Source organism: Theropithecus gelada, chromosome 7b (genome assembly GCF_003255815.1).
Source record: "Theropithecus gelada isolate Dixy chromosome 7b, Tgel_1.0, whole genome shotgun sequence".
NCBI classification, from domain to species: domain Eukaryota; kingdom Metazoa; phylum Chordata; class Mammalia; order Primates; family Cercopithecidae; genus Theropithecus; species Theropithecus gelada.
Window position 1 is genome coordinate 89,811,864 of NC_037675.1, and position 17,128 is coordinate 89,828,991.

The 17,128-nt window shown below is 37.3% G+C and overlaps 1 protein-coding gene across 3 annotated transcripts in view; it reads left to right on the forward strand.

Annotated features, from left to right (window-relative positions):
* The window catches only part of SPATA7 (spermatogenesis associated 7), a 64,443-nt gene that overhangs the window by 36,538 nt on the left and 10,777 nt on the right, over nt 1-17,128 (forward strand). For all 3 annotated transcript variants that reach the window (XM_025391913.1, XM_025391912.1, XM_025391911.1), the window contains exons 5-6: nt 4,024-4,157; nt 15,744-16,216. In XM_025391913.1, the coding sequence (XP_025247698.1) occupies nt 4,024-4,157; nt 15,744-16,216 (607 nt within the window). The remainder of the gene's footprint in view (nt 1-4,023; nt 4,158-15,743; nt 16,217-17,128) is intronic.

Here is a 17,128-nt window from a genome sequence, read left to right on the forward strand (position 1 = left end):
TAAGGCTCTGTATGTGTTCCTTACTTCCCTGCATTGGGTTTCACAGGCATTATGTGTTGAAGAAATTTATTTTTATTTGGTGTTGTAATTCAGGCTGTGATCCAGTAGATGGCACTTAAAAGTAAGGACCAACACATAGTCTCTCAGCCATGTACCTGTTTGTATTTCAGTGTGTAAGCAGCAGTGTTCTGGAGAGGGAAGATGGGCAGTGAAAGATGACTCCCTCACCAGGTCTGTTCTCAGGCCTTGGTGGAGCCCCCTACAATTACTGGAGCCATACCTGCATTTCATTAGCCCCAGCGCGGGCTTTGGTGAGCTGCACTCCCCCCTCACTTAGGGGCAGTTCAAGCTGAAGGTTAGGTCACCAGGGGACCCACAACTTTCTGCACACTCATTGGTCCTCTGAGTTTGGCAGAGTCAGAGCGTGTTTTGGGATTTGTCTGTTGTGGTTTTGTGATGGAGTGGGAAAAAGGTGGGGGATCCCCAGGCATAGCAGTGGTACCACGGATGTGCAGCTTGTGTGGCACACACAGCTTGAGCTTTTTAGCCCAGCAGTTGGCTGTGGGGCCTACCTAGCTCATGGTTCCTTGACCTCTGGTGGGTCTCTTTCCAGCATTCCAGCATCTGCCCCAGGAACAAGCCTGACCAGCTAGGCTTGTCCCAAGACTTCTGCACCCAGATCATTGGCCTGTTCCAGTTATTCTCTACCATAGGACTCCCTGAGGAAGAGGCTGTAGCTGGCTAACAGACCACACCCTTGCCAGATCCATCTTCTGGAGTAGCGGATGCCCAACTCCCATGCCATCACATGATGAACCTGCGCGATGTTTTTCTCAGTGTTCTAAGCATGAGGGCTCTGGCTCTGCTCAAGCTCAGGTCACAGATCTCAGCTTTATACCCCTGGGTGGTGTAGGTGAATCCTGGGGAATTGGGACTGGGCCAGCCTATGATTTTGTTCTCTAGCCCCTCAGGTTGAAGCAACAGCTGTGCAGGGGAGCTAAACTGTTCCCAGTCCACCAGTAAAACAATCACGTAGGGCAGTGAAGGCTGTGCTATGGGCACCCTGTTGTGGGAGCAACCAGGCAGTGGTCGTGGGAAGGGCTAGTAAGCAATGGGGACATGTAGTTCAGATGGACCCAGTGTCCCAGAAAAGGCAACCTTTGCTTTCTCTTGGTCTGGCAGACAGCAGGAGCTATAGTCACGCAGAGCAAAATGGAGGACCTTGGGGGATGGGTGCCTATGGTCACATTTTGCCACAGCTGCACTGTGCGTCAGGAATCCTGGGCTCTGTTCAGGTTTGAGCACTGCCTCTGCTGATCTCCAGACAGTTCCCCCTCCAATTCAGATGGCTATGGGGGTCGTGGGATCTCTTGTAGCTAGGATCCCAGAGTTCCTTTACTTACCGCTTCCTTAGAACCAGGAGCTAGTTCTGGCTCTCAGCGACTCTGTGCAGGTTTCCCAGCTTCCTCCCTCTTCACCATGATCTCTGTGTCAACTCTCTCAATTTGCAGCATTTCCTCTCAAAAGTTCTGTTCAGTGGGATGGTTTACTCAATATTTTAGCTCGTCTTGGTGGGAGAGGCATTTCCCAGCTGCATCTATACAACTATATTAGTTGTATACTACTTACTTTCTCTACAGATCTGCCTTTTCTGAACATTTCACTTAAATGGAATTATTTATATGGCCTTTTGCATTAGTCTTTTCATTTTGCATAATGGTTTTCAGAGATTTGTCCATGTTGTAGCCTGTGTCAGTACTTCATTTCTTTTCATTGCAAAATAGAATTGTTACATGAATAATGCCACATTTTGTCTGTTAATCAATTGATGAACATTTGTATTGCTTGTATTTTTCTGGCCATTATGAATAGTGCTGTTACAAACATCCATATACAAGTCTTTTGTGTGGACATGTTTTCATTTCTCTTGAGCATATACCTGGGAGTGGAATTGCTGGGTCATATTGTAATATTATGTTTAACTTTTTAAGAAACTGCCAAACTTTTCTAAAGTGGCTGTACCAATTTGTATTCTACCTCCAATATATTAGGGTTTCAGTTTCTGTATATCCTTGCTAACACTTGTTATTGACCCTGTTTAACTATAGCTATTGTAGTGAGATTGAAGTGGTATCTCATTGTGGTTTTAATTTGTATTTCTTTCATAACTAATGATGTAGAGCATTTTCTTTTGTGTGCATATGGGCCATTTATGTATCTTTGGTGAAATACCTATTTAAATCTTTTGCCTATTTTTAAATTGGGTTTTCTTATTATTATTGATTTGTAAGTTATTTTTGTTTTCTAAATACAAGTTCTTTATTAGATACATGATTTGAAAATATATTTTCCCCATATGTGACTTGCTTTTTTCTCACACGTGTGGCTTTTGAAAAAGTGTAAACGTTTTTAATTTTTTTCTTTTGAGATAGAATCTCACTCTTCTCACCCAGGCTGGAGTGCAGTGGCTCGATCTCAGCTCACTGAAACCTCCACCTCCTGGTTTCAAGCAATTCTCCTGCCTCAGCCTCCTAAGTAGCTGGGACTAGAGGCACACACTATCATGTCCGGCTAATTTTTGTATTTTTTTTCTTTTTTCAGTAGAGAGGAGGTTTTACCGTGTTGTCCAGGTTGGTTTTGAACTCCTGACCTCAAGTGATCTGCCCACCTCAGCCTCCCAAAGTGCTGGGATTATAGGCATGAGCCACTGGGCCCAGCCAGCATCTTTCAATTTTGATTGTCTAATTTAAGAATTTTATAGTTTCAGCTCTTAAATTTAGGAATGTGATTCATTTGGAGTTGATTTTTATAGATGGTGTGAGGAAGTTTTACTTATAAATGAATAGGTAGATTTGACAATACAAAAGAGCATTTTTCTAATGTTAATGTCTGAGGACTCTTCTTTTTTTACTCACCTATTTTACCTGTAAGTAAGATAACAGATCCAACTGAGAAGGTACTATTGAATTCACTCTACAAGCATTATAATTTAGCTAATACATTCATTAGGCAAGTATTCGAGGATAGAATAGCCTTAAAGTAATATTTCAGTCATTTTAAATGACAAACAGACCTATTTACTTTAACATGCTTATAATCTTGTTTAACAATTATACTAAAGCTATATGTACATATAAATTACCTTAGTTTTTTAAGCTTGTAGACATTTTTATAAATTCTGATTCAAATAAAAGTGATTTTAGACTTGATACTATCTTGTCCACTAAGTTGGAATCAATTCCAATAGATTTTTAATTTTGTATGAAAAGACAAGTCGTTTTACTGATAGTGAACCTTCTACTTAATTCTGAAATTTGGCTAGCTTTCATTTCATTATTTTTAATCTTTATATAATGATTAGTCTTTGATAACTAGTCAGTGCCTGACATAAAGCACACTAAAGTGTGAAAGCACTTTTTTGTTTGTATTTCCAAATGAATAGCAGTTAAGAGAAATAGAAGTCAGTTGCCCTGATCACGCTAATGTTTTTAAAATGTAACATCACCTTTTGAAGTCATATAAATTTAATACTTTAATGGAATATGATGGTATTAATAATATTTCATTTGGAGAATAAGTCTGTAGACTAGTACAAACTTATGTATTTGGTGATTACATAGTCACAAATAACATGGTTAAGCATTTGTAACCTTCATATCTTTGTGAATAACTGCTAAGAATTGCTTTCTTATGCCCTTAGGCTTAGCCAGTTTGTCATATCTTGTTGGCGTTCTTTTTTTTTTTTCTTTTGGTAACTACACAAATCTCACTACATTGTTTGTGTTATTTAAATAGTTAATCCATTTAGAATTTCTATAAATTAAATGTTAGTTAATATCTAGAGGCACATGTGAAATAAATAATTTTTAAAATGTGTAACTCTTTATATAGGAAAGTATATGGATTTCTATTTGCATATCATAACATTTTAACAAGAAAAATGTTCCATTTATTATTCTAACAAGACGAAAAAAAAATTTTCTATTTTGTTCCATATTTTGAAAGATTTGTTTTCCCTTTTAGATGCAGACCAACAACGAAGAGAGAAACTCAAAAAGGAATTAGCACGATGTGAAAAAGAGTTCAAATTAACTAAAACTGCAATGCGAGCCAATTCTAAAAATAATTCCAAGTCACTTTTTAACACCTTACAAAAGGTAAGATAGTATTTTTATTTTTTTAAAGCAAATGTTTCTTTTTTTTTTTTTTTTTTTTTCGAGACGGAGTCTTGCTCTATAGCCCGGGCTGGAGTGCAGTGGCCGGATCTCAGCTCACTGCAAGCTCCGCCTCCCGGGTTTTCGCCATTCTCCTGCCTCAGCCTCCCGAGTAGCTGGGACTACAGGCGCCCGCCACCTTGCCCGGCTAGTTTTTTGTATTTTTAGTAGAGACGGGGTTTCACCGTGTTAGCCAGGATGGTCTCGATCTCCTGACCTCGTGATCCGCTCATCTCGGCCTCCCAAAGTGCTGGGATTACAGGCTTGAGCCACCGCGCCCGGCCCTAAAGCAAATGTTTCTATGGTACTTCATTAGTGGTACAGTCTGACTTTGTTTACTATAGTTTAGGGTCAGCAAATTTTTCCTGTGAAGATCCAGATAGTTAATATTTTAAAAGGGCGGGGGGCCATACAGTTTCTGTCACAACTACTCTGCCATTGGAAGGCGGACATAGACAGTACATAAATAAATGGGCGTAACTGTGTTCTGCTGAAACTTTATTAACTGAAGACATTGGGTCAGATTTGGCCTGAAGGTTATAGTTTGCAGACTCCAGTTATAGGTTTTTTTGTGATACCTTCAAACATCTGGTTAAATAAGTTCTATTCCTAGTTTGTGAAGTTTTTTTTCCCCCTTTCTGCTGAATGGATATTAATTTTATGAGATGCTTTTTTGCATCTCTTGGAATGATGATATATTATGATATAATTTTTCTCTTTTTAATCTGTGGTTTTTTTGTTTTGTTTTGTTTTGCTTGTTTGTTTTTTTTCTGATACAGTCTCATTCTGTTGCCCAGGCTGGAGTGCAGTGGCATGATCTTGGCTCACTACAACCTCCACTTCCTGGGTTGAAACAATTCTCCTGCCTCAGCCTCCCGAGTAGCTGGGATTACAGGCACCCACCACGACTTCCAGCTAATGTTTTTATTTTTAGTAGAGATAGGGTCTCGCCATGTTGGCCAGGTTGGTCTCAAACTCCTGACCTCCAGTGATTCACCGACCTTGGCTTCCCAAAAAGTGCTGGGATTACAAGCATGAGGCACCATCTGAGCCTCTTTTAATCTGTTAATGTAATGAATTACAACAATTGACTTCAATGTTAAACCAACTTTGCATTCCTGTTGTAAACAGAACTTAGTCGTGGTACATTACCTTTTTTATTCATTGCTAGATTTAGTTACTAACATTTTGTTTAGAAATTTGGCATCTATCCATTATTGATACTGGCCTGTCATTTTCATTTTTTCTACTCCTTGTGTCTGGTTATGCTAACCTCATAAAATATACTGGGTACTGTTTCTTCTTTCTGTACTCTAGACTAGCTTGTGTACATTTGGGTTTATTTGTTCCTTAAATTCGATGGAACTCAACATTAAAATTGTCTGGGCCTAAAGTGTTTTTTTAATGAGAAAATTTTTGACTACTGATTCATTTTTTAGGTCATTATAGAATGAATTCAGTGTTATATTTATGTAGGAAGTTGTTCATTTTATGTAAATTTTTGGCAGAAAATTGTTCATACTATTCTCTTAATCTCTCCTGAATATGTATTATTTCCCCTTGTTATTCCTAAGGTAGTTTATTTGTACCTTCATTCTTCTTCGTCATTCTCATCAGAGATTGAGTCAATTTTTTTAAAGGACACATTTTTTATTGTGTTAATCTTCTCTATTGTATTTGTTTTCTGTTTTGTTAATATCTGCCTTTTTCTTTATTTCCCTCTTGGACTTTCTCTGGGTTTATTTTGCTGTACTATCTCTAATTTTATTTAAGTTACTAATTCTCAGCCTTACTTCTTTGCTAGTGTAAGCATTTTTAACGCTATAAATTTTCCACCAAGTACAGCTTTAGCTGCATCCCACAAGTTTTGATATGTGATATTTTTATTATGTTTCAATTCAAAGTATTTTACAATTTTCTTTTTTTTGTTTTTTTGTTTTGTTTTTCGAGGCAGTGTCTTGCTCTGTTGCCCAGGCTGGCATGCAGTAGTGTGATCTCGGCTCACTGCAGCCTCCACTTCCTGGGTTCAAGCAGTTCTCGTGCCTCAGCCTCCCGAGTAGCTGGGACTACAGGTGCCTGCCACCATGCCCAGCTAATTTTTGTATTTTTAGTGGAGTCAAGTTTCACCATGTTGGCCAGGTTGGTCTCTAACTCCTGACCTCAAGTGATCTGCCCACCTCGGCCTCCCAAAGTGCTGGAATTACAGGCGTGAACCAACATGTCCACCTACAATTTTCATTATGATTTTTTTATTTAACCCAGAAGTCATTTAGAACTGTTTCTTAATCTCTATATCTATTTTTTCCTTAGTAACTGTTTGTTACAGATTTCTAGCCTTATTGTATTGTGGTTAGGAAACATCTGTATTATATCCATTTCTTGAAATTTATTGAGCACCTGTTTTATGTCACAGTAGGTGGACAATTTTTTTTAAATGTACTGTGTCATTATATGTTTGAAAATAAAATATATTCTATAGTTTTTGCATGTAGTATTTAATATATAGTATATTATTAAACTTTGTATTTTCCAGATGTTCAAATCTTTTATAACATATTGATTATTTTTGTCTGGTTAATCTATCAGTTATTGAGAGAAATCTTCCACATAATTATGTATTTAGCTATTTCTCCTTGTGGTACTATTAATTTTTGATTTATATATTTTGAATGCATGTTATTACATAATACAGATTTAGAGATATTAGAGATCCATAATACAGATTTAGAAAAACCTGAAGGAGGTAGTTTCTTGGTGAACTGAACCTGTTATCACTGTGCTTTGAATTTCTTTACCTTAATGCTTTTTCTATTAATATTTTCTGATACTGATATAATTAAATTAGCTTTATTTTGACTAGTATTTACTTGGTATATCATTTTCTGTTTTTTAATCTTAATGTTTTCTTCTTTTTTTTTTTAAGTATCACCTGCCAATCTTAATGTTTTAGGTTAGTATTTGGTGGGTCAGATTATTCAATCTGATAATCCTTGTCTTTTTAATGGGGCTTTTAATATGTTTTTATTTCTGCCTTCTTTTTTTTTTCTTTTTTTTTTTATTATACTTTAAGTTCTAGGGTACATGTGCACAACGTGCAGGTTTGTTACATATGTATACGTGTGCCATGTTTGTGTGCTGCACCCATCAACTCGTCATTTACATCAGGTATAACTCCCAATGCAATCCCTCCCCGCACCCGCCCATAATAGGCCCCGGTGTGTGATGTTCTCCTTCCTGAGTCCAGGTGATTGCACTGTTCAGTTCCCACCTATGAGTGAGAACATGTGGTGTTTGGTTTTCTGTTCTTGCGATAGTTTGCTGAGAATGATGGTTTCCAACTGCATCCATATCCCTACAAAGGACACAGACTCATCCTTTTTTATGGCTGCATAGTATTCCATGGTGTATATGTGCCACATTTTCTTAATCCAGTCTGTCACTGATGGACATTTGGGTTGATTCCAAGTCTTTGCTATTGTGAATAGTGCCGCAATGAACATACGTGTGCATGTGTCTTTATAGCAGCATGATTTATAATCCTTTGGGTATATACCCTGTAATGGGATGGCTGGGTCATATGGTACATCTAGTTCTAGATCCTTGAGGAATCGCCATACTGTTTTCCATAATGGTTGAACTAGTTTACAATCCCACCAACAGTGTAAAAGTGTTCCTGTATCTCCACATCCTCTCCAGCACCTGTTGTTTCCTGACGTTTTAGTGATTGCCATTGTAACTGGTGTGAGATGGTATCTCATTGTGGTTTTGATTTGCATTTCTCTATGGCCAGTGATGACGAGCATTTTTTCATGTGTCTGTTGGCTGTATGCATGTCTTCTTTTGAGAAATGTCTGTTCATATCCTTTGCCCACTTTTTGATGGGGTTGTTTGTTTTTTTTCTTGTAAATTTGTTTGAGTTCTTTGTAGGTTCTGGATATTAGCCCTTTGTCAGATGAGTAGATTGCAAAAATTTTCTCCCATTCTGTAGGTTTCTTGTTCACTCTGATGGTAGTTTCTTTTGCTGTGCAGAAGCTCTTTAGTTTAATTCGATCCCATTTGTCAATTTTGGCTTTTGTTGCCGTTGCTTTTGGTGTTTTAAACATGAAGTCCTTGCCCATGCCTATGTCCTGAATGGTATTACCTAGGTTTTCTTCTAGGGTTTTTATGGTATTAGGTCTAACATTTAAGTCTCTAATCCATCTTGAATTAATTTTTGTATGAGGAGTAAGGAAAGGATCCAGTTTCAGCTTTCTACTTATGGCTAGCCAATTTTCCCAGCACCATTTATTAAATAGGGAATCCTTTCCCCATTTGTTGTTTTTCTCAGGTTTGTCATAGATCAGATGGCTGTAGATGTGTGGTATTATTTCTGAGGACTCTGTTCTGTTCCATTGGTCTATATCTCTGTTTTGGTACCAGTACCATGCTGTTTTGGTTACTGTAGCCTTGTAGTATGGTTTGAAGTCAGGTAGCGTGATGCCTCCAGCTTTGTTCATTTGACTTAGGATTGTCTTGGAGATGTGGGCTCTTCTTGGTTCCATATGAACTTTAAAGCAGTTTTTTCTAATTCTGTGAAGAAACTCATTGGTAGCTTGATGGGGATGGCATTGAATCTATAAATTACCTTGGGCAGTATGGCCATTTTCACGATATTGATTCTTCCTATCCATGAGCATGGTATGTTCTTCCATTTGTTTGTGTCCTCTTTTATTTCACTGAGCAGTGGTTTGTAGTTCTCCTTGAAGAGGTCCTTTACATCCCTTGGAAGTTGGATTCCTAGGTATTTTATTCTCTTTGAAGCAATTGTGAATGGAAGTTCATTCATGATGTAGCTCTTTGTTTGTCTGTTACTGGTGTATAAGAATGCTTGTGATTTTTGCACATTAATTTTGTATCTGAGACTTTGCTGAAGTTGCTTATCAGCTTAAGGAGATTTTGGGGTGAGATGACTGTCTCTCAGACCACAGTGCAATCAAACTAGAACTCAGGACTAAGAAGCTCAATCAAAACCGCTCAACTACATGGAAACTGAACAACCTGCTCCCGAATGACTACTGGGTACATAACGAAATGAAGGCAGAAATAAAGATGTTCTTTGAAACCAATGAGAACAAAGATACAACATACCAGAATCTCTGGGACACATTTAAAGCAGTGTGTAGAGGGAAATTTATAGCACTAAATGCCCACAAGAGAAAGCCGGAAAGATCTCAAATTGACACTCTAACATCACAGTTAAAAGAACTAGAGAAGCAAGAGCAAACACATTCAAAAGCTAGCAGAAGGGAAGAAATAACTAAGATCAGGGCAGAACTGAAGGAAATAGAGACACAAAAAACCCTCCAAAAAATCAGTGAATCTGCCTTCTTATTTCATACTTTCTATTTGACTCAATATGGTAGACAAAATTCGAAGACGACACCCCCACAGTGACCCACACCCTTAAGCCATCCCCTCCTCTTCAGTGCAGGTAGGACCTGTAACTCAGTAGAATATGGCAAAGATGATAGGATGTCACTTCTGTGATTCTGTTATATGGCAAAAATGAAGGGATTTTCCCCCTGTAGATTAAGGTTTTTGTTCCTTAAAAGAGAATGGGAAAATAAGTCTAGGAAGATTTTCTGCAGTGACTGCTGTTTCTCTCCCCGAGCCACACCAAGGTAGGAAAGGGATTCTCTCTGCTCTTCCCTATAAGCTTGTGGTAGGTTTCCTACAGGAAAAGCCTGCAAGAGGTACAAACTCCCCAGGGCCTCAGGTCCAGCACAGACCTGAGCACATCACTAGTCCACACTCAGTCTTTAGGAAATTAACAGATATTTATAGCATAATCTTATCAATTTATATGGCATTCCATGGCATGTCTCCCAAGTAAGCAAGTGCTCAGATACTTATCTCTCTCCAGATTTCAGGTTAGTTGTTTGCTGTGTGTCCTCAGTTTTCTCATTAGTTCAAGAAAAATCATTAATGTGCAGATTGTTCAGCTTTTTTCTTCTTGTAATGGTGAGAACTGTGTTCTTTCCATCTCTGTCTCTCAGCTGAAACAGTAAGTTTGTTTTCTTTTTATGTGTGGTTTCATTTTTTGAACTTTTTAATTTTGAAAACCTTAACATCTACAAAAATATAGTATAATAAGCCTGTATGTCCCCATCACCTAGGCTGTAGCAATCATCAGCTCAGAACCCGTGTTATTTCACCTGTATATCCACTCACTCTCCTAGGTTGTTTTGATGCAAACCCCAGACACCATATAATTTTATCCATAAATATTTGAGTATGTATCTAAAAGATAGACTTTTAACACCACAACAATACTATTATGCTTTAAAAAATAATAACAGGCTGGGCGCTGTGGCTGACGCCTGTAATCCCAGCACTTTGGGAGTCCGAGGTGGGCGGATCACGAGGTCGGGAGATCAAGACCATCCTGGCCAACATGGTGAAACCCCATCTCTACTAAAATACAAAACAAAAAAAATTAGCCAGGAGTGGTGGTGTGCGCTTGTAGTCGCAGCTACTTGGAAGACTGAGGCAGGGAAATCGAACCTAGGAGGCAGAGATTACCGTGAGCCAAATTTGTACCACTGCACTCCAGCCTGGTGACAGAGCAAGACTCCGTCTCAAAAAAAAAAAAAAAATTAATTAATAACAGTTCTTTAGTAACAAATATCTAATGTTTAGATTTCCCCACTGTCTCCTTTTTGAATTTGTTAGAATTGGTATTAGAAGGCCAGCAGTCTCCTTCAGCTCAGTGCCAGGGTTCAGGAGGTCCTGGAAGTTTCCTTGCAAGTCGTCTAGTTGAGGAGTAGCCATTGAGAGAATCCCAGATTCTCAAGCATGATCTCTTAGAGCTTTGTTTTCTGCCCCAGCACCCATGATGTGGTTTAAAACAAAACTATGGATTATTGGGCAAAAGCCAGACTGACTGCTCTGCTTACCAAATACCAGTGCCATAATAATGAGTCTGGATTTTTTTCCTTGAGAAATGCTGGGAGCCACAGACCAGTTTTTAGTTGGGAAGTTATGTCATCATACTGACACTATACAGACTACACTGACAACAGTGGAGGACACTTACAAGACAGTTGCAGTAATCGGGGAAGCAGTAATCAAGACATGATTCTAAGACAGCAGAGAGAGCATATGGAATACATTTAAGAGATCATTAGAAAGTATAATCTCAGCTGGGCGCGGTAGTTCACCCCTGTAATCCCAGCACTTTGGGAGGCCGAGGCAGGCGGATCCCGAGGTCAGGAGTTTGAGACTAGCCTGGCCAATGTGGTGAAACCCTGTCTCTACTAAAAATACAAAACGTAACTGGGCGTGGTGGAGTGCACCATACTCCTAGCTATTCTGGAGGCTGAGGCAGAAGAATCGCTTGAACCCAGGAGGCGGGGTTGCAGTGAGCCAAAATCGTGCCACTGCACTGCAGCCTGGGTGACAGAGCGAGACTCCATCTCAAAAAAAAAAAAAAAAAGAAAGTAGAATCTCCAGGGCTTGGTGACTGAGTGGATGATGTGAAGAGCACATCATTCACAGAAATATAATGGGATGAAGTGCAGGTTTTCTTTGGGGCTGAAGGTAATAAAAGATAGGAGTTTATTGTTTGGCTGTGTTTGATTTGAGGTGCTTTGCAACATCTAGTATATTTAATAGACACTTGGAAATAAGTATCTGTGTCAGCAAAGAGGTCTGGGCTGAAAATAGATTTGGGAGTCATCGGGGAAGCAGTGAATATGATTGAGAGACACAGGGCTATTATGTAGATAAAAGGACTAGGAATAGAGCTGCTTCCTTTAGAATAAATCTGTTATCTGCTCTGTATTATACTTTGCTATCTGGGAATCTGTTCCTCAATGTTTGACTCACAGGTGTATTTTCATTTTTAGCGATTGTACTTTGTAACTGAAAATTTAAAATTTGTTTCTATTATTCAGCATGAGTATAAATTACTAATTATATTTTGAGATAAGAATGGGGTTTCTTGAAAGTACAAATCATATATTTTAATATATCTTTTTAATGTATTTTATATATTTTATTTATAATAAAGTAAAATATAAATACATATTATTTACATATTTTATATCTTAATATATTTCCGTAAATGTTAGATGTTTTCATTTTTCCAATAGCAACTATAACCCTATAACTTTTTGTCTCCATAAAGTTGTTAATTTATTATTTTATCTATATGTTTATTGACTCCATTTAGAATTCATAGTAACTTGCAGTTGGCCTACATTTTTTATAAGCCCTGATAATAAATATTTTAGATACACTCAGATTGTCTTACAAGCCTTATTTTGGGCAGTATATTTGGATAATTGAATGGGTGTTATGGTTAACAGACACCTGTTATGGTTATAATTTGTATTCACTCTAAAGGCTGCTATAGTTAAAATATTGGCTTTAACCTCTGAATGTATTAGCCCTTTATATGTATTATAAAGGTCCATATATCAAAAACCTTTTATGATAATTGCCCATATCCTCTTGCCACTTTTCTTCTCTCATACTCTGACTCACATGCTGTCACCCTCAGAACCCTCCTAAGCCCTTCCAGTCTTCACCCTGTAACTCTGAGTCATTCACTACTTAGTCAGTGCTCCCTTACTACTCATTTGCTTCACTGGTGTAGCACTTACCGTGTGCTTTTAAGATTAAGTGAATATGTGGGTGTGATCTATATTTCTGAATAAATCTAGAAAAGAGGCGGGAGCAGTGGCTCACACCTGTGATCCCAACACTTTGAGAGACTGAGATAGACAGATCACTTGAGCCCAGGAGTTTGAGACCAGCCTGGATAACATGGCAAAACCCCGTCTCTACCAAAAAATACCTCCCCCCGCCGCCGCCAAAAAAAAAAAAAAGCCAAGCATGATGGTGCACATCTGTGGACCCAGCTACTCAGGAGGCTGAGGCAGGCAGATTAATTGAACTCAGGAGGTCATGGCTGCAGTGAGCCATGATCAGACCACTGCACTCCAGCCTGGGCAACAAAGTGAGATTTTAAAGAAGAATCTGGGAAACTTTTTAAAAACAATATAAAATAGTGAAAATCAAGAGTTATGTTTCTTTTATATATAATTTGAAACTTTTTTGCAAACAAATGTTAGATTTTAAAATAATTTATACCCATCCAGTTCTACAATTGAATTGACTCTTCAACTGTTTAAAAATCTGACAACTGGAAAATTATTGTACATTATGTCTTCTGACATCCTTAAAAAAGATTGATTTAGACTGAGTTCTGTATTGTAAAATTCTTGACATGAAAGTATGATGAGTATATAAACTACGTTATGGCTATTGCTTTACATAAATCCTGAAATCACAGAAACAGTGCACAACAAACCTCATAAACTAAGAATGACATAAGAAAGTGAGTGTTCAGGGTACCACCAGACTCTGCTCCATTGGCACATAATTGATGAACCCTTTTCTGATTTCAGAACTTCTTTACAGTGATCTGCTATTCATGTTTTGGGATTCTGCCAGTGTGTTAACATATATTCTGCACAAATATCTTTATCCCAGTTTTCTGATATTCATAACTAAGGAAACAAGATGCAGATTGGTGCAGTGGATTTTATACTGTAGTCTACTGGTTTCCAAGGAAAGAAAAAGTAGGATACAAGGTAGAAATTATAAGATACAAAAATGAGAAAAATTTCATGCTTCCAATAAGTTCAGAAGCAATTTTTCCATCCCATTTCAGAGAGATAGCTTAACATATGCTTCTACCCTTTAGAAAGACTTTCTTTGGTGTTTCATTTTATTAAATAATCATTACTGATAAAATTTCTTTACAGGCAATCATAATGCCTTATGCATTTCTTTCTCCTTCCTCTGATCTCAGTTTGTGCTGTTCTTCTAAGTGTAAATTCCCGTGCTTATTAATTAATTGCGCTATAGGATATTTTTAGACTGTACTTAGAAATTTCTTCTTTGGGAGCTAAACTCTTCTGGTACATAAGCTGTAGTGTGAGTATCATTTAGGACTATTTATAAAAACTAACATCTTGAAGTCATTTACGAAATAGTACCCTAGTGGCTCAACATTTAATGTCGGCATACTTACTTGCTTTGAGTACTTTTGTCTTGTATTTGGAATAAGGTTGTAAAGCAGTTGGAAAGGAAAGGTGATTTGACATATTTTAGGTAGTAGTCACAATGTCCAGTTATCTGCAGTTTTTTGCTTTGATAAATCAGAACTTTAGGTTAGCTGACTTATTTGTTCCCAGAAAAAGAGTTAAAATCAGTTTAAGATTTTTTATGCTGTAAAAAAAATCTAAAATCATATAATTTTCAAATAAGTTTTAAAATAGACAATATGATAAAGTGGCAAAGAACATGGGCTCTGCCTCTGTTCAAATCTGTGAGACTTGGCACCTCAGAGCAGTGTTTTTATCTGTAAAATAGAGTAATAATTGTATTACCACCCAGAAGTTGATGTTAGGATTAAATGAGCTATACAAGAAAATTAACTAGCACAGTACCTTGCACATAGTAAGCACACCATATGTATTAGTAGCAGTGATAGAAGTTCTTATTATTCCTCTTCTATTCAATGTCAAGAGCAGTACCTTGCATACAGGAAGCACTTGGCTTTTTCCTTACTCAACTTGTCCATCTTCTCCTTGTTATTCCTCCCAATGAGGTTATAAGACAGATATAACTGGCTAAATCCTAGCGAGTTTTACCTCAATTTCTGTAACCTCCTTGTAATTTCCCCTCTACCTAATGAAAGTGCCTCAGAGTTTTGCAAAGGATATACAGATGTGTCCATAAGGGCTGAAGTCATAGGCAGAGCTTCTTAGACATTTTCAGTTTATAAAAGAATAAAATATTATCTGTGTTTTTAAACTTTACAGATAACCTGTAGAAATGGTTTTCCTGAAGTTAAGCCACAAAGAAATGGAGCAAGTCAAAATGCCTCCCTTTTCAAAGTATTACCTCCACCCTAATGAAAATAAGTTGAGAAATATATATGAAATTTTAATGAAATAAATATTTATTAATTATATTTAAATTATCAATTATCTAAGCCAGGGCTCCATACATTATGAGGAGAAGTTCCTTTTCGTTTCTTTAAATGCTTGACATCACAGAGGGATGGCTTACACTGTACTCTCCAATAGTGACAAGACAGGATGGTGAGGATGATGCCACTAATAGTGGTGAAGAAGGGCATTGGTGCTCACAATTTGTGTGGAAACTTTCAGATAAAACTGAGATCTCCCAATAGATCTTAATATGCAAGTTTAAGATCCCAAAAATAGGTATGTTATTCATCTTTTTTTAATTTCAGAAAGGAAATTGATTGCTCTACTACTTATATTTGGAATTAAATTTTAATCTTAGTTTAAATACTTGACTAGAACTTCAAATAAAATATTAACATCTTCAGGAACATATCAGTTAATTTTGTAAATCCTTGAGGCTATCTTTTTTTAATGTATAATCTCAAAATCCCTAATTACATGAATTTGTAATGCAGTTGATGACTGTCATGTCAAATGTTCTTAGCCCTCAGGCGAACCACAAATTGAGGATGACATGTTAAAAGAAGAAATGAATGGATTTTCATCCTTTGCATGGTCACTAGTACCCTCTTCTGAGAGACTACACCTAAGCCTACATAAATCCGATAAAGTCATCACAAATGGTCCTGAGAAGAACTCCAGTTCCTCCCCGTCCAGCGTGGATTATGCAGCCTCCGGGCCCCGGAAACCGGGCTCTGGAACCCTGTATGGCAGAAGGCCCAGAAGCACATTCCCAAATTCCCACCGGTTTCAGTTAGTCATTTCGAAAGCACCCAGTGGGGATCTTTTGGATAAACATGCTGAACTCTTTTCTAACAAACAATTGCCATTCACTCCCCGCACCTTAAAAACAGAAGCAAAATCTTTCCTGTCACAGTATCGCTATTATACACCTGCCAAAAGAAAAAAGGATTTTGCAGATCAACGGATAGAAGCTGAAACCCAGACTGAATTAAGGTATGACACATCAACAACCAATAGTAAATCCTTCAGGAAATTAAATGAAAATTAATGAATTAATATTCCTTGTTTGCTGCTGCCAGCCTTAAGATTTGATAGTGCCCTTTGGATTGGAATGAGATGAATGTGACTTTTCCTTTTCTGTGTATCACTAGAACTATCAGAGTAATTGCTGAAAAATAGCAAAAAAATATTACACTGGTCAAGTGCCTTATAAGTATGAATTACATGTTTTATTGTTTCAAGCATGGTTCAAGAATTGTGTATGTTTTTAAATATTATACTTTCAGAGAATTCTTAAAATATGTCATCAGACAGCATTTGTGTAAATATGCATATTGATTCATGTTAAAAGTGGCAAAAATATGGGCTATAGAGGGAAAGAAACTAACCCTTTATCCATCTACCCCTCTGCTCCATTCCCTGCAGATATTCAGGCCAGTCTTCATAGCAACAACTGCCAAGAATAATTTTAAATTGGGATAATTTCTGGAAATTAAGTATAATTTGCCTCAATAATGTTTTCAAATACAATAGTGTGTGGCACAAGGTGAATGTTCAATAAAAGTTTGCCAAATGACTGAAGAAAAAAACAAATCTTGTCAAGTTTTGAGATTTAGCAGATTTGTATTGTGATTGTTTTTCTAGTATTACATAAACAATTTAACCGGCACTAGGTTTTAGTTGTTTTAGAAAGTGAAAACAATTTAAGATTAGTATTTTTTTTCTTTGGATATAGGTAAGAGGTACAGTAATATCAGATGAGTCTGCAGATATTTTATCAAATAAAATCAAATAATTCAAAATTATGTATTTTATAAGAACAGATGGATCTCATTCTTTTATGTTTGAGTTTATTTTTTCTAGCCAGTAAACCTTGTTACCACAGTGCTTATATTTTGAAGGATT